Source organism: Artemia sp. Qi Xiang Cuo, chromosome 15, assembly GCF_049724085.1.
Source record: "Artemia sp. Qi Xiang Cuo chromosome 15, ASM4972408v1, whole genome shotgun sequence".
NCBI lineage: Eukaryota > Metazoa > Arthropoda > Branchiopoda > Anostraca > Artemiidae > Artemia > Artemia sp. Qi Xiang Cuo.
Genome location: NC_142808.1, coordinates 10,361,766 through 10,382,495, shown reverse-complemented (window position 1 = coordinate 10,382,495; position 20,730 = coordinate 10,361,766). Strand labels below are relative to the sequence as shown.

General features: G+C 34.3%; 1 protein-coding gene across 1 annotated transcript in view; it reads right to left on the bottom strand.

Annotated features, from left to right (window-relative positions):
- The window catches only part of LOC148943311 (migration and invasion enhancer 1), a 29,982-nt gene extending 13,779 nt beyond the window's left edge, over nucleotides 1–16,203 (bottom strand). The window contains exon 1 of the mRNA XM_089100922.1: nucleotides 16,045–16,203. Within this exon, the coding sequence (XP_088957048.1) occupies nucleotides 16,045–16,070 (26 nt within the window). The 5' untranslated portion in view covers nucleotides 16,071–16,203. The remainder of the gene's footprint in view (nucleotides 1–16,044) is intronic.
- Nucleotides 16,204–20,730: the final 4,527 nt, after the last annotated feature.

Here is a 20,730-nt window from a genome sequence, read left to right as displayed (position 1 = left end):
TAAAATTAGTTTCTTCAAAATAAGTGTTCCAACGTTGAAGCCAAGTTTCGCGTCCAAGAGAAATCTGACTTGTCTACCCGTGAAAAGATCTGATGCCGCTTATTTTTATATCTGCAAAAACGTTCTCTGGAGCACTCGCACCTCGGTCCGGGTTTTTATAATGGGTGAGATAAGGAATGATCATACTTCTAATTCTATAAACTGTGGCTGAAAAGGACAATCTTTGGCAATATGTCATCCTTCTTCCAAAGAAAGCGCCCTAGCCATCCCAACCTCTCTTTCGGTATAGCCCTATAAAGGCAGATTGAACCACACTTTGTTTGAAATATGGTCAGTCAATTGGGTATCCAAAACAATCCGTAGGGAATGTCTCTGGAAAACCTCTAGCAAATCTTCCTCCGTGTTTCGGGGCGCCCATCTTTCAGAACCATAGGCTATTTGACCACTGCCATCCTTGTAGCTTCCAATATTCTAATCTTGGTTTGCAGACTTTTCTTCCTATTCTTCCAAAAAAAATTTCAACTGTGAAAAAACACCATGAGCTTTGGCTATTCTAGTTTTAACATTTTCAAGGCACCCGTCGTTTTTAGCCTACTAATACTACTAACAAGGCAAGTGAAGCTATCCTCTTGATTAATCTTTTTGTTACTCAATGTCATCTCTTCATCTTTATTTATTCCTAGCCTTAGCAACTTAGTCTTCTTAACATTTATTTTCAAACCTACTCTAACACCCTGAACTCAGAAAACCTTCAAAAGTTTGTTCATTTTGCTCACACTTTCATCTAGGAGGCTTAAATCATCAGCATAATCTAAGTCCAGGGATGTTTTTCTTCACCATTTGATTCCATGTTCCCCCATTGCCTATCAAATAAACATGTAATTTTTTTTTATTTCTATTCCTCTGTTTTGAGACCTAGAACTCTTCTGACAAGAAGTATTGCAAAGATTATATTTTAAACCCTTTTATTTAAGTTTGTCTGTTTATATAATCAGATTGTCAAATATCATTTCAAGTAGCCATACTACTGGTTGGTCAACAAAAGAAGTAAGCGCAGTGATTAACATAAAGTTTTACAAGCAAGATTTGTTAGCAAACGCATGGATCTGAATCGTTTGGTTGAAATAAGAACAAATATAAGAAAAGGTTTAGTAGTTTTATCTTCACACAGGCTACACTAAAAAGTAGAAAATAATTATTTACTTTTCTATTTAAAAAATGAAACTTCTTTTTCCATTTTTAGTGCATTTGAAGATAGAGGTGATTTTTTAAAATAATGCATAAACCTCTTTGTTGGAGAAGGGACCAATCCTTTGAATAAGTTTCTGTACATTTGTCGCCTTGGCAGAAGGACTTACAGGAGCAAGATTCGAACTAATTAAGAAAAGTTTTTGTAGCTCTTTTCTAGGCCCCCTTCCCACAGCAAAATTTGTATGATCTTTTTGACCAAGAAAATAATCCCTAAAAGCCTGACACCACCGGACTCCCATGATCGAACATGCCTCCCTTTTTTCAACTATAAAATATGTTTTTAAAAAATTAACAGTTCGAATAACCTATGGCTCTTTATATCATTATAACTTTCTGTTCAGAAAGTTATAATGATATTAATTTTAAGTTTTGACATTCTACTTTTCCCTTTCAAGTATAATTCAGCTGCCGTTTACGCAATAAAACACCTTCCATAATATTTACTTTTGCATTCTAGCAATATTGCCATCTAAAAATCACCATCTTAAATACTAGATTTTACGGCTGGCTTGTAAGGTTCAGTCTTAATAATAAAGTGGCCACATTAATAAATATGCAAATACCTCGCCACAGCCGAATGGGTATAGCAGCGGCTTCAAATCGTGGGAGCCTTTATAACATGACCCAAAGGCCCAGGGGCCTTTGGGTTATGTCATTCTCGGATAATTTATTGATTATTTTCAACTATCCTGATCAAAATGTATACCCTGGAAAGTTGATCAGATGTCCTAAGGGGTTACAAAAAGGACTAGATATCAAATAAGGTGCTAAGACAGGGGCTGGTTGTTCCCCAGTCACTTTTGACGTAAAAAAAAGCACTAGAACTCTCAATTTCAGAGGCAACGCTATAGCGTTGCCTATAATAAAGGCCATACGGCTCCAATGTTTTATTCTTTTCTTTTTTTTCCCAGAGGCACTTCACATGGAAGGGGTCGTCGTAGAAACTTCAAAGGGGGCTCATTCAATTGAAAATCGAGAGTTCTAGTGCCCTTTTTAATAGTCGAAAGTGATTGGAGGGCAACTAGCCCCCCACACCCATCATTCCCCCAAATACATCCAATCAAAATTTTGAGGCAGCCTTTTTGTTCAGCATAGTTGATTTCCAGATAGAAAATATGTTTTCAAAAAAGGCTCTTCGAAGGGAAACTTCAAAAACGGCTCATTCGATTGGAAATTCAAAGGGCTAGTGCCCTTTTTAATAGTTTAAAGAGATTGGAGGGCACATAGCCTCCCCCTCCACGCCTTTTTTTCCTCAAACACATCCGATAAGAACTTCGAGATAGCTCTTTTTTAAATAATTCAAAGACCATATAACAAAAACTCAGAGGTCAACACAGCCGCCCGGGCCCGAAGGCAGGTGTTATAAGTTCTGCCCTGGGGGATTATATGGTTCTTATAGAAGGGATGCTCGTAAAAAATTCAGAGATGGCTCATTTGCTTGGAAATTGAAAGTTCTAGTTAATTTTCTTCGAGTCAAAAGAGACTTGAGGGCAACTAGCCTCCCCCCCCACGCCCCTTTTTCCCCAAATGCATCCAATAAAATTTTGAGATAGGCATTAAGTTAAAAAATTCCCGAAAGTCAGATAACAAAAACACAGGTGTTGTCACAACCCACCAGGGACCGGGGACAGGCGCTGTAAGTTATGTCATGGGGCATATATGTTCATATTTAAGGGGTATTCGTATAAACGTCAGAGTAGGGCTCATTTGATTGGAAATTTGAAAGCTCGACCTCCCTTTCTAATAGTCAAAAGAGGTCCGAGGGCAGCAGCCCCCCCCCACGCCTTCTTTTTCAAAATCCATCTGATGAAAATTTTGAGATAGACATTTTGTTAAAAATAGTTCAGAGGTCGGATAAGAAAAATTCAAGTGTCAATAGAACCCTCCCAGATCCCAGTGGAAGGCGTTCTAAGTTATGCTCTAAAGGCCTGTATGATTCTTATGAAAGTGATGTTCGTATAAAATTCATAGAGGGCTTATTTAATTGGAAATTTAAAGTTCTAGTTCACTCTGACAGAGTCAAAAGAGCCCCCCCCCCCACGTGCTTTTTTCCCAAACCCGTCCGCTACAAATTTTGAGATAGCCAGTGTTTTAGAAATTGTTCAAAAATTAGATAACAAAACTCCTCCCAGAACCCGGGGGATAGGCGTTGTAAGTGTTTTCCTGGGGGCGTATATGGTTCTTATGAAAGAGATGCTCGTATAAACTTCAGAGGGAGCTCATTTGACAGGAAATTGAAAGTTCTAGTTCAATTTTTATGAGTCAAAAGATATCCGAGGGCAACTAGCCCCCACCCCCCCACACACACCCTTTTTCCCCAAGCCCATCCGATATAATTTTTATAATAGCCATTTCATTAAAAATAGTTCAAAGGTCAGATAAGAAAAATTCCTGTGTCAACGGAACCCGCCAGGGTCCAGAGGCCCGTTATACTCTAGGGGCATATATAGTTCTTATGGAAGGGATGCTGCTCGAATAAACTTCGGAGAGGGCTCATTTGATTTGAAATTGAAAGTTCTTGTTCACTTTTTAAGAGTCAAAAGAGATCTGAGGGTAAATAGCCCCCCCTCCTCCACGCCCTAAATGCATCAGATAAAAATTTTAAGATGGACGTTTTGTTAAAAATAGTTCGAGGTTCAGTTAACAGAAAACTCCGGTGTCAACACAGCCCCCCAGGGCCCGGGGGTAGGCGTTGTAAGTTATGCCCTGGGAGCATATATGGTTGTTATGGAAGGGATGCTTGTATAAAATTCCTAGAGGACTCCTTTGATGGAAATTTAAAGTTGTAATTCACTTGTTAAGAGTCAAAAGCGATTGGAGGGCAGCTAGCCTCCCCCAACACTCCATTTATTTTTTTTCCCACAGGCACTTCATATAGAAGGGATGGTTGCATAAACTTCAGAGGAGGCTCATTCGATTGGAAATCGAGAGTTATAGTACCCTTCTTAAGAGTCAAAAGTGATCAGAGGGCAACTGGCCCCCCAAGCCCTTTTTCCCCAAACACATCTGATAAAAATTTGAGGTAGCCATTTTGTTAAAAATAGTTCACAGATCATATAACACGCCTCTTTTTCCTCATCTCTCCACGCCCTATTTTCCTCAAACCCATCCGATAAGAACTTTGAGAGAGACAAATAGCGACGAAGACCACACTGCATTTCCATCATAAACAAATAAGAAGAACAACAGGAATTTTTTTTTTTATACAAGACAGTGGAACACAACTTTAAATGAATATTTCGACCCCGTATCCAAGGGCCTTCCTCAGCAAAACAGACGAAGAGAATAAAAACACTATAAAAGAAACTTATATTAAAATTCAATCATTAAAACTGTTTAAAAAAAATTTTTTTAAACAGCCCTAATATCATTACTTCAAGGAAGTTCAACCAGGACTGGTACTCCAAACGAAATGGACAGAGAACAATTCATTCAGATGGAATTAAAATACTTACAGACAAGACTTTAAAGCTAATCTCGACCTCTTGGCAGCCAGCCTAGAAGGTCTATTCGTAATAGGTTGAGTGGAGTTATTTACTGGTTTTTTAATATAATTAGTCAAATCATTTTTAGTTAAATGTGTGTATAGGGCATTAGTCGAATATTCCCCCAAATCTCTATTTAAAGAAATATTACTATTTATTTTGATTTTAATTTCAATTGCCTCTCGAACGACCTGTATAATGCCTAAATCATTGCTAATAAGGCAAGTTTCTTCAAAAAGCATTTTATGACTAAGGTTATCATATATGTGACTGCTTAAAGCAGAATCAAAGGAAATATTTGTACTATTAGAATTTAAAGCTTTAGTTATGTCATCTTTGTGTTGTTGCAGGCATTTTTCTAAATTTTGATGGGTTCTACCAACATAAAAATGGTCACAGTCACATGGTATTTGATAAACCCCTCTCTGGCGAGTAACTGGGGTTATATCTTTACCAGAATTTAAGAAATTCATGGTTTTAAATTATTTGTAAAGGTGACATAAAAATTATTTTGTATGCACTTTTTTTAAACTTGTAGTGAATTTTGGAATATATGGAAGGTAAATTATATTTGAGGGCTTGACAGGAACTTCACATTGCAAAAGACCCTTAATTTTACGGGAGTGTCTTGCCAATCTTCGGCTAATTGTATTGTTAATAAAGACAATAGGATAACCGTTTCCAAAAAGTATGTCTCTAATAAAATTTAGTTCATCTGTGATGTAAGATTCAGAGCAAATATTTAGGGCACGGTCAACAAGAGATGTAACAACACCTCTTTTAACTTGTGGGGGGTGATTGGATTTAAAATGCAGATATCTGTTATTTTGTGTGGGTTTTCTGTAAATTGTAAAATCCAGTTTATCGATGTTACGAATAATTAAAACATCCAGAAACGTTAAGTTATTTGCATTTTCAATATCTAAGGTGAATTGTAAATTTCGGTCATATGTATTAAGGTGATCTAGAAAGCCCCTATGTTCATTTCCCCCATAATTCCAGAGTGATATTACATCATCCATATAACGCCCCCAATATGCATGTTTTAAAAAATATGAATTTAAGGCCCAATTTTCAAGGCGTTCTACATAAATGTTCGCTAATCACCCGGATAGCGGCGCCCCCATAGGGAGACCATTTTTTTGTTGATAAAAAGAATTACGGAACTGAAAATACATTGAATACTTATTACAAATTTTGACTAGGGACATTAAAACCTCACAATCTATTCCTGTTGTTGAATCTTCAATTAAACGATAGTTTTCTTCTATTTTATTTTTAATAACTGCTCAGATATTGCTACATCAATATTTGTGTACATAGAAACTATGTCGAAACAACTTACTATTGTATTTTCTGAATTGCTTGCACTTTTAAGTTTTTCTACTAAATCTACCGAATTACATATGTACGATTTTTGGGAATAAAATAACGGTTTAAAGGCTGTACATAACCACTTTCCAATATTGGAGGCAGGGGCTTTCTAGATCACCTTAATACATATGACCGAAATTTACAATTCACCTTAGAAATTGAAAATGCAAATAAATTACCGTTTCTGGATGTTTTAATTATTCGTGACATTGATAAACTGGATTTTACAATTTACAGAAAACCCACACAAAATAACAGATATCTACATTTTAAATCCAATCACCCCCCACAAGTTAAAATAGGTGTTGTTACATCTCTTGTTGACCGTGCCCTAAATATTTGCTTTGAATCTTACATCTCAGATGAACTAAATTTTATTAGAGACATACTTTTTGGAAACGGTTATCCTATTGTCTTTATTAACAATACAATTAGCCGAAGATTGGCAAGACACTCCCGTAAAATTAAGGGTCTTTTGCAATGTGAAGTTCCCGTCAAGCCCTCAAATATAATTTACCTTCCATATATTCCAAAAGTCACTACAAGTTTAAAAAAAGTTTGCACACAAAATAATTTTTATGTCGTATTTACAAATAATTTTAAAACCATGAATTTCTTAAATTCTGGTAAAGATATAACCCCAGTTACTCGCCAGTGTGGGTTTTATAAAATAACATGTTAATGTGGCCATTTTTTTTTTGTTATAACCCATCAAATTTTATAAAAACGCCTGCAACAACACAAAGATGACATAACTAAAGCTTTAAATTCTAATAATACAAATATTTCCTTTGATTCTGCTTTAAGCAGTCACATATATGATAACCCTAGTTATAAAATGCTTTTTGAAGAAACTTGCCTTATTAGCAATGATTGAGGCATAAAACAGGTCGTTCGAGAGGCAATTGAAATTAAAATCAAAATAAATAGTAATATTTCTTTAAATAGAGATTTGGGGGAATATTCGCTTAATGCCCTATACACAAAATTAATTAAAAATGATTTGACTAATTACATTAAAAAACCAGTAAATAACTCCACTCAACCTATTACGAATAGACCTTCTAGGCTGGCTGCCAAGAAGGCGAGATTAGCTTTAAAAGCTTGTCTGTAAATATTTTAATTCCATCTGAATGAATTGTTCTCTGTCCATTTCGTTTGGAGTACCAGTCCTGGTTGAATTTCCTTGAAGTAATGATATTAGGGCTATTTTAAAAATTTTTTTAAACAGTTTTATTGATTGAATTTTAATATAAGTTTCTTTTATAGTGTTTTTATTCTCTTCATCTGTTTTGCTGAGGATGGCCCTTGGATATAGGGTCGAAATGTTCATTTAAAGTTGCGTTCCACTGTATTGTATAAAAAAATTTCCCTGTTGTTCTTCTTATTTGTTTACTTTGAGAGAGCTATTTTTTCAAAATAGTTCAAAGGTCAGATAAGAAAAACTCCTGTGTCAGCACAACCCCCTCCCCTAGGGCCGGGGCAGGCGTTGTAAGTATTGCTCTGGGGGGATATATGGTTCTTATGGAAGGCATGCTCGTATAAACTTCAGAAAGGGTTCATTTGAATGGAAATTAAAAGTTGTAGTTCATTTTCTCAGACTGAATAAACATCGGAGGGCAACTAGCCCTTCCCGCCCTCTACGCCTTTGGATGTATCGGATGGATAAACCCATCCAATAAAAATTTCAGGTGACCATTTTGTTAAAAATAGTTCAACCATCAGATATTAAAACTCCAGGGTCAACACAACCGTCCAGGGCTCAGGGACAGGTATAGTAAGATATTACTCTGAGGATATGTATGGTTCTTATAGAAGGGATACTCGTATAAACTTCAGAGAGGGCTCATTTGATTGAAAATAGAAAGTTCTAGTTCACTTTTAAAGAGTCAAAAGAGACCGAAGCTTAATCTAGCCCCCCCACTCCCTTTTTCACCAAACCTATCCAATAAAAATTTTGAGATAGCAATTTTGTTACAAATAGGCCTAGTTCAAACATCAGATAATAAAAACTCTGAGGTTGACACAAACCCTTTTTTTTACTTTGATTAATTAAAAAAACTTTTTACAGAATATAAGTTTTTCAAAGAAAAGTAAAGAACTCAATTAAACAAAAAATGAGCAAAATTGAAGTCAAATAATCTGCAAAGCGTAAAACTACCACAAATCAGCATCGATAAATAAATGAAACCCAAAACGAACAGAAATTACAATAAATAACCGAGCCAAACTCAAAACGAGCAGAAATTAACATAAGTTGGGCGCAAAACCCCAATGCCTTCCCGAGGCCAGAACAAAATTGGCACTTTACTGAAAAAAATATAAATGTTTTTACTTTTATAACCTTAATAAATCAAATAATGTTAACATTTTGATTACTAAATATCAGTAGGTCTATATGTATATTAAACTAACAATGCACATTCATTTGTGTTTTTTCAGTACAATGCAAATTTTGTTCTGGCCTTGGGAAGGCATATGGGTTTTGCGCCCAACTTATGTTAATTTCTGCTGGTTTTGAGTTTGACTCAGTTATTTATTGTAATTTCTGTTCGTTTTGGGTTTCATTTATTTATCGATGTGGATTTGTGGTAGTTTCACGCTTGGTAGATTATTTGATTTTATTTTTGCTCATTTTTTGTTTAATGGAGTTCTTTACTTTTATTTGAAATACTTATTTTGTGGAAAAATGTTTTTTTAATTAATTTCTGTTCGTTTTATATTGACATAGTCTTTTCAGGGAAAAAGAAAATAACACTTTAAATCTTTTCACTTTTTAAGACTTTATAGTTTGGCCTGCTATTTGTATGCTGGAGAAAAATTTTCAGTAATTTTTAACAACATACACCCTTTTAAAAATCTGGACACAAATAGTACTGTTTAATTTAGTTTCATACCTCCTCTAGTTGACCTGAAATGGAAAACTTGATACCATTCGAGAAAAAATTGGTTTACTTTCTTTGACAGCTTGGATACACTTACGCTATTTTGATTTGGTTAAATTTTAAGAGCAGAAGTAGCCCCGAAAGTTTGAACATAATACCCTCAGTCGTTCTTGGGATACTGCTGAGATGCCTTATTGGGAATAAGCATTATCATAGTGCAGTTTGATTTAATCTTAAGGCAACCTTTAGTTTTTAGACATAATGGGCAAATGGGACGGTGGGCGTGGGAGGGTGGGAGTGGAAGGGGGATTAGTTGCCCCCCAATCACTTTCGACTATTAAAAAGGGCATCATCCCTTTCTATTTTCAATCGAATGAGCCCCTTTCAAAGTTCCCACGACAACTCCTTCGATACGAAGTGCCCTGGTCTAAAAAACAACAACAACAAAAAATATCACTAATTACTTTCGACTATTAAAAAGGGTACTACCGTTTGAATTAAAATCGAATGAGCCCTTTTTCAAGTTTCTACAACAAAGATTTCAATAAAAACCTTATATGCCCCCAGGGCAAAACTTATAACGCTTGCCCTGAGGGTTGTGGGGGAGTGTCCTCCTCAAAAACATATTTTCTATCTAGAAATCAACTATGCTGAGCAAAATGGTTAAATCAAAATTTTGATTGGATGTGCTTAGGGGAATGATGGGCCTAGGCGGCTACTTGCCCTCCAATCACTTTCGACTATTAAAAAGGGCACTAGCCCTTTGAATTTTCAATCGAATGAGCTTTTTTGAAGTTTCTACGACAATACCTTCTATAAAAACCTTATATGCCCCCAGGGCATAACTTAAAACCCTTGCCCTGAGGGCTGTGGGGGAGTATACTCCTCTAGAATGAGCTTTTTTGAAGTTTCTACGACAATACCTTCTATAAAAACCTTATATGCCCCCAGGGCATAACTTAAAACCCTTGCCCTGAGGGCGTGGGGGGAGGGGGGCTAGCTGTCCTCCAATTACTTTCTCGACTATTAAAAAGGGCACGAGCCCTTTGAACGTCCAATTGAATGAGCCTTTTTTGAAGTTTCTACGACAACGCCAAACCTTAAATCCCCCAGGGCATAACTTAAAACCCTTGCCACAGAGTTGTGGGGGAGTGTCCTACTCAAAAACATATTTTCTTTCAGGAAATTAACTATGCTGAACAAAATAGCTATCTCAAAATTTTGATTGGATGTGTTTGGGGGAATGATGGGCGTGGGGGGGGGGGCTAGTTGCCCTCCAATCACTTTCGACTATTAAAAAGGGCAATAGCCCTTTGAATTTCCAATCGAATGAGCCTGTTTTGAATTTTCTACGACAACGCCTTCTATAAAAACCTTATATGCCCCCAGGGCATAACTTAAAACCCTTGCCCTGAGGGTTGTGGGGGGTGTCCTCCTCAAAAACATATATTTCTATCTGGAAATCAATTAGTCTACGCCGAACAAAATGACTATCTCAAAATTTTGATTGGATGTGTTTGGGGGAATGATGGGCGTGGGGGGGGGGGGGGCTAGGTGCCCTCCAACCCCTTTCGACTATTAAAAATGGCACTAGCCCTTTGAATTTCCAATCGAATGAGCCTGTTTTGAAGCTTCTACGACAAGGCCTTCTATAAAAACCGTGTATGCCCCCAGGGCATAAATTAAAACCTTTGCCCTGAGAGTTGTGGGGAGTCTCCTCCTCAAAAACATATTTTCTATCTGGAAATCAACTACGCTGAACAAAATGGCTATCTAAAAATTTTGATCGGATGTGTTTGGGGGTATTTTGAGCGTGGGGGGGGGGGGGCTTGTTGCCCTCCCAACACTTTTGACAATTAATAAGGGAACTAGAACTCTCGATTTCCAATCGAATGAGCCCCTTTTGAAGTCTCTACGACGACCCCTTCCATATGAAGTGCCCTGCTCTAAAGGAAAAAAATAATAGATGATACATTGTGCCAACATTGTTCTTATATGCCCTCAGGGCATAACTTGAAACCCTTGCCCTGATGGTTGTGGGGGAGTGTCCTCCTCGAAAACATATTTTCTATCTGGAAATCAACTACGCTATCTCAAAATTTTAATTGGATGTGTTTAAGGGACTGATGGGTAGGGGGGGGGGGCTAATTGCCCTCCAATCACTTTCGACTATTAAAAAGGGCACTAGCCACTCCAATTTCCAATCGAATGAGCCCTTTTCGAAGTTTCTACGACAACACCTTCGATACGAAGTGCCCGGGTATGGAGAAGAAGAAGAAAGAAAAATAAATAATACATTGTGCCCACATTGTTCTTTACTTAGGCAGCGCTATTGCGCTGCCTATGATATTGTTACTTTGATATCAGTTTTGATACTTTGATGAATATTTGATTTTTTTTTAAGTTTGATTTTCAAATAGGGAATTTTTAAAAACTTAGAAATTGTTTGCAATCAAAACAAACAAAAATTAATAAAAAAAAAACTTTCCTCAGTCTTAAGCTCAGCAGATACAAATACCTTTTAAAATTCAAACTCAAAACGACCAGAAATTACTATTAAAGAATAAATGAAACCCAAAATGAACAGAAATTAAATAAACAATCATAGCAAAAATACATAACAAGTAATAATATAAATGAATAAATAGATCTTAAAGCAAGTAATGCTTAGATTGAATATGAAAATCAAACTTAAGACGAAAAAAATATTTTCCTATTGAAGTATAAATGAAACTTAAAATGAACAGAAATTAAATAAATAATCAATGCAAACAAACATACAATAGGTATTAATGCAAATTAATAAATAAATCTTAAAACGGGTGAAACTTAAATTGAACATGCAAATCAAGCTTGAAACGAACAAAGATCACCACAAACAAGAGTTTGCGTATGACCTCCTTCTCTCACTGTAAAAGTCTAAAACCTACTGCGTCAATGGCACTTCACTGAAAAAACAATTTTGTGACAAATATTTTCTTTTGTACTTAATATTGAAAATCGACATAAAAGTTACAGTACATTTTGAACTGTTGAGCTTTCAGCAATTAATATCATTATGCATTAAATATTCAGTTTATCTTATTAGCTCTTCTTAAAGTTATTATAGACGAATATAGTTCTACAAATAAGTATTTGGATACTACCTTCTTTCCTAACTGAAAATGGATTATATTACAAATATTTTCTTTTCCAGTTCTTACAGCATTGAAAATAAAAATAAACTTACAGTGAAATAAATTCTTGAACTGATGGATCTTTTAAATATTAAATCATTATACATCACATATTCAATTTGATATTGTTTATACTTTACAAGACTGTTCAAGACGCTTATAGTTTTCAGTAAAGCAAATGACGCGGTAGGTTTTAGAATTTTACAGTGAGAGAAGGAGGTCATACCCAAACTCTTGTTTGTGGTGATTTTGTTCATTCAAGCTTGATTTGCATATTAAATTTAAGTTTCACTCGTTTTAAGATTTACTTATTAATTTACATTAATATCTATAATATGTTTGTTTGCATTGATTGCAAATTTAATTTCTGTTCGTTTTAACTTTCATTTATTCTTCAATAGGAAAATATTTTTTTTCGTTTTAAGGTTTATATTCATATTAAATCTAAGCATTACTCGCTTTAAGTTCTATTTATACATTTATGTTATTAATCGTTGTACGTTTTTGCTATAATTGTTTATTTAACTTATTTTCGTTTTGGCTTTCATATATTCTTTAATATTAATTTCTGGTTGTTTTCAGTTTGAACTTTCAAAGGTATTTTTATCTGCTGAGCTTAAGACTGAGGAAAGTTTTTTTTTATTAATTTTTGTTTTTTTTGATTGCAAAAAATTTCTAAGTGTTTAAAAATTCCCTATTTGAAAATCAAACTTAAAAAAAATCAAATATTCATCAAAGTATCAAAACTGATATCAAAGTAACAATATCATAGGTAGTGCATTAGCGCTGCCTAAGTAAAGAACAATGTGGGCACAATGTATTATTTATTTTTCTTTCTTCTTCTTCTCCATACCCGGGCACTTCGTATCGAAGGAGGTGTTGTAGAGATTTTGAAAAAAGCTCATTCAATTGGAAATTTTGATTTGCTAGTGTCCTTTTTAATAGTCGAAGGTGGTTGGAGGGCCACTAGCCCCCTCCCAAGCCCAGCAGGCCCCCAAACACATCCAATCAAAATTTTGAGATAGCGTAGTTGATTTCCAGATAGAAAAACATAATTTGAACTTCACTGAAAACAGAACACATTTTAAATGTTTTCACTTTTTTGACTTTAATAAACAAAAAAATATTAAAATTTTAAGGAATAAAAATCACTATATGCATACTAAATTGATAATTCATGGTCATTTGTTTATTTTTTAGTAAAGTACAAATTATGTTCTGGTCTTGAGAAGGCATGGGGGTTGTCAGCCCTACTCAAGTTAATTTTTGTTTGTTTTGACTTTGACTAGGTTATCTGTTGTAATTTCTGTTCATTTTGGGCTTCATTTATTTTTGATGCTGATTTGTGGTAGTTTTATGCTTGGTAGATTATTTTATTCTATTTTTGCTAACTTTTGGTTTAAAGGAGCTCTTTACTTTTCTTTGAAAAAATTATATTGTGGAAAGAGTTTTTTTTAAATTAATTGATGATTTTAATTAAATGAAGGTTATTTATTGTAATTTTTTTTTATTTTGGGTTTCATTTATTTATTGATAGTGATTTGTGTTGGTTTTAAACTTGGAAGATTATTTGACTTTATTTCTGCTCATTATGATTTAATGGAGCTCTTTACTTTTCTTTGGAAAACTTTCTTTGTGGAAAGATTTTTAAAATAATAAAATTAAGGAACAATTTTTGGGATTCCCCATTAAAGACAGGTAAGACAAGGTTAGATCTGTCTGCAAAGTCATTTTCTAATATATAGAAGGTTTAAATATATTCCAAGGCTTAATTTAAGCTCTGGGATTTTTCCTATATCTATGACTTAAGAAGAATTTTTGTCAGATTATGATGACTTCATTAATGATAGTGGTCAAGTTGATTTCCTACTCAACAAAGTCACTCAAGCTTAGCAAGCTTACAGCTTGCTGAGCAAAAAAGGAAAAACAAACAGAAAAGAGTGACAACTCTATTAGATGTTGCAAGGAACATAGTATTTCCATTAAAATACATGAAAAAAAACAGAGAACTGTTTTTTTTTTTCAGAACAGGGAACAAGTAACAGTGAGATGTGGTTTTTTTTGTCCTTTTCAAAGGCAATTTTGAAGGTTCAAAAACATAGAATTGTAAAGAACAAAAATTTTGATCAATTACCTTAATTATGCATGGCAGAATTGGCTGTTTAAAGGCATAACTGTGAATGTTGCTTTTTGTACTTTTCAAATGCAACTTTGAAGTTTCAAAAGAAAAAAACTGCTCTTTTCTGACTTGGTTTCTTGGTAATTTTGGTGATTCTAATTCCAATCTTTTCATATATTTTGGAGTTATAAGAAAAAAATAAACTTTACTTTTAATCTCTCTACTTCAGAGAGTTTTTACCTTTCATCATATCAAGACATATATGTCAGAAAATTCACAATAAAAATATTAAAACACTTGCTCAAACAAATGGTTGCACAATGCAGCTAAGACTTAGCTGCTAAATTTCTGGGTATGAGTGAATAACATTCAATTTGAAAACCTGATTTTTTCTGTAAGCTTGTTTCAGCTGCATATTAATTTTTTTTTACACCAAACTCTCTGAACTCCATTGTATTTGGTGTATTAATTTTTTGTTTGTGGAAAACACCAGGGTGCAAAGTATAGCTCAGTAATGGAAAGATCACTAACTTCACCAAAAACTGTTTTTCCTTGATTTGGGGTTTTCAATTTTTATTGTTTCAGCAAAAATTTAAGCCAAATTAATCTGTTTTAATCTGTTGTTAATCCTAAGGAATTTTCTGTTAGATGTTCACTGGTAGATAGTTGAGAAAGCTGGAAATAAACAGAAATTTCGAAACTCATTTGTGATATCAATATTTATAATTTGATATTCACTGTTGATACAGATACATCAGTTTTGATGTTTAATATTATCTAACTTTAAACTTTTGAATTAAATTTTTAGATCTAACTGTAATGTAATTTGTGTGATTTTGTGGTGTTTATATTTTCTGGAAATTAGAATTAGGATATTGGGTTTATTATATTATAGTAGTCAATTACAAAGAAGATAATGTAGGCTAAGTAATCCAAGTAGAGGCTATAATAATAAAAGAAGGCTACAGCAATCCAAGAAGATTAAACTGAAGCTAATTGATGATTTGTGATTTTGGTGATTACTGATGAGTATAGAATTCAGAAGGTAAGATATAATGGTAAATATTTACCAAATCATATTATTAAGTTACAACTAAAGTGAATATACCACTTGATACCTTTTTTATAAATATATTAGCCTAAACATTTTTGTTGGAAATGAATTTTAGCCCCCACCCCTATATATACCAATTCAGGGTATATATTTGCACATTAGGGGGGTGGGGGAAAGTTTAAACTTACCTCTCATTTACATCAGAAATAAAATTACCTCTACGCCCTAATGTGCAAATATATACCCTGAATTGGTATATATAGGGGTGGGGGCTAAAATTCATTTCCAACAAAAGAAGAATTGTTTTCTTAACATGTCTCCTTATCAGGGGCCACAATTCTAAATTTTTACCAAAAAGGCATCAAGTAGTATATTCACTTTAGTTGTAACTCAATAATATGATTTGGTAAACATTTACCAATAGAACCTGCTGGTGATGTGAGGTTTTGTGAACTGCCTAGCCTATAACTTCAGCTCTCCCCTTCCATCACAGAATTGGCTTCCTGCCCCCTAGACAAGGTCTATACCTATGGGGGCAAGGTATAAAAAAGTACAATTGTGACATTTTTTATTCAATAAGTAGGCCTAGCCAATCTATTCGGCCTACTTGGAGTTTTATTCACCTGGTTCTAAATTAATTAGGCTATTTTCTAAGATAAAATAGAAACCCCTACTTTAAAATTTCAATAAATTAACTTACCAATATTCAACGTGAATTTTCACCATTTTTAATCTCTACAGGCTTATAGGGAAATGCTGCCACACCTAACAATATTGCAAAAAACTAGATAGCCTAACAATATTGCAAAAAATAACAATAATTCAGGGTTGCCAACTGCCAACTTCAAAATAGAGTGCGAATCCAGGCCAAAAAAGTCCGAGTTGTTAAAAAAATGAAAATATTTGTGTGCAAGTGAAAATATTTGCGCGCGCACCGCTACCGCCGCGCGTGCACCCCCTTTCCCTATTCTGACAGCTCTTACGCCATTTACAAATAATTATCAATTATCCTACGATCAATATACATATTACCTTTAAATTTTTCAAATGTATTTCAAATAAATCCCTAATAATGTTAGCAATCCCTAATAATGGAGATTTTCATTCTTTTCTTAGCTTAATGCTCTGCTTGACATTTGCAGAGGTTTATTTTGATTACTTGGATCTTTAACTGAATTAAATAATAAAAACACTTTTTTGAAGTGTAAGTAAGGAGCGACATTAAATACTGAAACACCTCGCTCTTTACGCTAAAGTTGTAATTCTGTCCCAATTCCTTAAGAATGACTCCTGAAACACTAAGTTCTTTTAATTAGAACGATGAAAAGCTTTTTTTTAAAGTCCTAAAAAACTTTACCGTAAAGAGCGAGGTGATGAGGAGGAGCATCCTCCCTCATATATATAATAATTTCTGTTTGTTTTAAGTTTTAATTTTGATCCTAGCTTTCAGTTGGAAAAACTTGTTTTTTTTAAATGTAATATATAAACAAAGGGCAAAGTTCAAAACTTGTAGCCCTTCCCCCGGGGATTGTGGGGGATTAATTCATCCTCAAAGACAAATTTATTAGATGTTTTGACTATGTTGAACCAAGTGGCTATCTCAAAATTATTATCGGTTGACTTTTGCAAAAGAATGAACGAGGGAGAGAGCCTAGTTGTACTCTAATTTCTTTGGTCACTTAAAAATGGCACTAGAACTTTTAATTTTCGTTTGAATGAGCACTCTCGCGATATTCTAGGACCACTGGTTCGATACGATCACCCCTTAAAAATAACAACAACAAATAAACACCCATCTGTGATCTTTCTTCGGGCAAAAAATACAAAATTGCACATTTTTGCAGATAGGATCTTGAAACCTCTACAGTAGGAATCCCTGATACGTAGTCTATGACTTTTAGGGGGTGTTTCCCCTTTTTTCGAAAATAAGGAAAATATTCTCAGGCTCGTAACTTTTGAACGGTAAAATTAAACTTGATGAAACTTATATATTTGAAATCAGCATAAAATTCTAATTGTTTTGATGTATATACTGGTATCAAAATTCCGGTTCTTAGAGTTTCGGTTACTTATGAGCCGCGTCGCTCCTTACAGTTCGTTATCACGAACTGTTTGACTAAAGTTGATCGATCAAATGTTTAGATAAAGTTTTGAATTTTCTGAGCTTTCAGCTCCCACAAGTAGTTTTTTAATGTTTACATGTTTTATGAGTTTAGTGCTTTCACATTAATTCATTAGGTATGGATGAATTAAATGAATTGTTTTTCGTTTTCATTATATTTGATGTTAACTTGCCGTTTGAAACAGATTCACAATATATTTTTTGGTCAATAGCATAAGTCTTGAAAAAACAACACGTTTTGAAATTTCAAGATGGACATATCATAGACAAAATGTAGACATCATTTGGATAAAAATGACAAATTTTTTGGACGCTCAGTGAAGTCAGAAAGTTGGCAAAACTGGTTATTAGTTATAAACAGGGTTGCCGCCGTCCGGTATTAATCTCAGTTTTCGGAATTTTTTTGGCAGTCTGGGATTTTTTCTGTCCGAGATTTTTGGGATTTTTTGAACAAAAACCGGGGTTTTTTGCTACAAACCATGATTTTTGCTAAAAACCATGGATTTTTTTTATTAAAAAGAGATTTTCAACGATTTTGGCTGTATTACTATTTTTTCTGTACTGTATCACCAATATTCTTTGTTTTTCTTTGTTCCCTCTGGATTTGCGCTATTACACTGGGGCAACGACATTTTCATTTGGCATTTTACTTTTGAAAATTCGACTCCAATGTCACGACGAGCGGCGAATTCAAAACTAAAGCAGCGAAAATTTAGTTTTCTTGTCCTCGTAGTTCATTTTGCCCCGTGCAATGCCTCAGGTAAAGCTAATATCGGAAAAGGTAAGTAGAAATGTACGGCATTACACTTATTCTCTTCTACCCAGTTTTGGTTGATTCAGTACCATTTTCTGTTGGGACTGAGTTTTCTGAAATTCTGTTGGAAATCAATCTGGATTACAAGGTAAGAAATAGAATTCCCGAATTCATTCTGAAATATAGGACAGCGGAAGCGATAAATACCATCGAGAATCTTGTGGTGCTCAGTAGAGCTCAGTTCCAATGTCTGTTAAATTCTGTGTTTTGCAGCTGAAACTTCGCGTGAAATAGTTTTATAAAGTCATGACCAAATGATCTGCCAGCATTCTGTGATTTTCTATGATTGTAGCAAGTTTCAACAGTTCAGGTTCAATATACGTAGTCGTACGTTTGTGCTGTTTAAAGAACGTACATCAATTGGCTCAAAAGATCGCTCGTATTGCTATCAGAGCATTCCTCAAATTTTTCAAATATTTTTAGGCACTTTCGTGCAGTGTTTATATTTGTGCTAACTGAGCCTAGTTTGATTTACTGAAGCTAATTTGTCCAGTTTCTTAGGGTTGTCATTTGAGCTGGGATTACCGAAATGATTACTGAACCCTACCAATAAATATGGAGTTTTCTCAGATTTTAGTATGTTTGGAATCCAGGTTTCCTGGGCAGTGAAGTTGGGCCTTGAGATTTCAAAAGGATGCTTTTGTAAGACGAATGATAGTTCCATTGTCCGCTTCTTGATTGGAAAGACTTTGGCTAAACAGAAAAGCAAGTATGGTAAAATGGAAAGGGACGTGTAAAGCCGTAATAAAAGGCAACTTTTACCGCTTGCCAAGCCATATTTCATATTAGCGCATCCAGACTATTCATTTTCTGCAAAATAGGACAGAAATCTGGGAATGTAGACAGGTTTTTCGTCCAATTTTTCTGTTTTCTGGGGAGGAAGAGTCAGATGGTTAGAAAATGGGAAAATGGGACGGAAGTAGCAGTGTGGACAGCTTTTCTGGAAAAAATGCCAGAAGAAGAAGATGATTAGACACAACAAGTGAGAAATAAAAACAGTTGTCTAAGATGGTTTTGAATAGAAAAAAGGTGAATTGTCTAACTAAGGCTCTAAATTTGTTTTCTTATTGTTTTGGCTTAGAAAAACAGATTTGATGAGGATGGCTGATAAATTTTTACAGTGTTTTTTAAAGAAAAACCACCAAGTTTTTGAAAAAAACCACCTAGTATGGAAGACTATTCCTTTTTCCAGATTTTAGCACCATTTTTTCAGAAAACGGATAGTCCGGACGCGCTATATGGCTGCGAAACGTGATGTCAATTCTTGGGCAGGAAATTCAAATATCGATGAAACATGGATGCGACGACTCGTTTTCTCGGAAATTTGGCGAATTGTTTTGGCCTAAAATATCTGTCGTAGATCCTCCTTGTCCACCAGAACATTTTCACATCGAAAAAATACGATAAATATTGACAACCAGTTGTTAGTTAAAACTAGAAACCATGTTTCGCCGAACTTCGAATTACACGCCTTGATTGTTACTCCATCACTGTGCAGCCCCTATGTTGTTTAACCTAAAAACCGCATTCCGAAATTTTTTTGAAGAAAAACTGGGGTTTTACAATTAAGATGATGGTCACCCTGGTCAAAAGTCACCAGAGGTGGCCTATTCATTAAGTGATGATGGGAATTTAATTGGTTTAAGAGGAAACAGCGATCATTCGGTTGATTCCAAATATTCAGAGAGTGCAGAACCTCTGTTTAAGCTGTTGCCTAAAATCAGGGTTACCGACACCGTATTTCAAGACTGTCCAGCTTTTCAGAAATTATTAACAATTGAAATTTAACAGAATATGGAAGTGATTGAAAAGATTGTTTATAACAATTTAGATATATTAATTTTACCAAAATAACATGATTTCTTATAAGCATAATTTATCAAAAAAATTTTTTCAAGTACTATTTCTTATTAAATTGTTATTTATAAAATGTTAATTATAATACATTTTTTTCAAAATGTACCTCAAATATAGCTAAAAATGATATAAAACATATATTCTGCAAATAAACTAGTCGAAATGAAGAGTTGCATTATAGAGAATGTGGCGGAATAGATATTTTATAACAAGAGTTTTCTGCATTTATTTTTCCTATTTTTAAATCTGGTCTACTTTTATCAGTCTGATTAAAATACATAAAAGTAATTTTAGTCTCAATAATCTTTGGAAGATGATTTTTCATGCAGAAAAATTGCATTCATGTCAAGTACACAGAGGGTCATCCAAGTCAGATTAGGTCATGAGATAAGGGCATTGTACTTCTTGGATTTTTTTTTGAAATTCGTTTACTTTTAGAAGTTAAAGAAACGTGAGGGAGTTTAATTTTGGATCAGCTGTTGTTATCAAGAATTAGGGGCTATGTAATTCGACTGACTAGTGCGCCTTTCTAATAATTTTACTAGAGTCTATTTATAATAGAGGAAAAAATTATTATTTATAAATTCAAAATA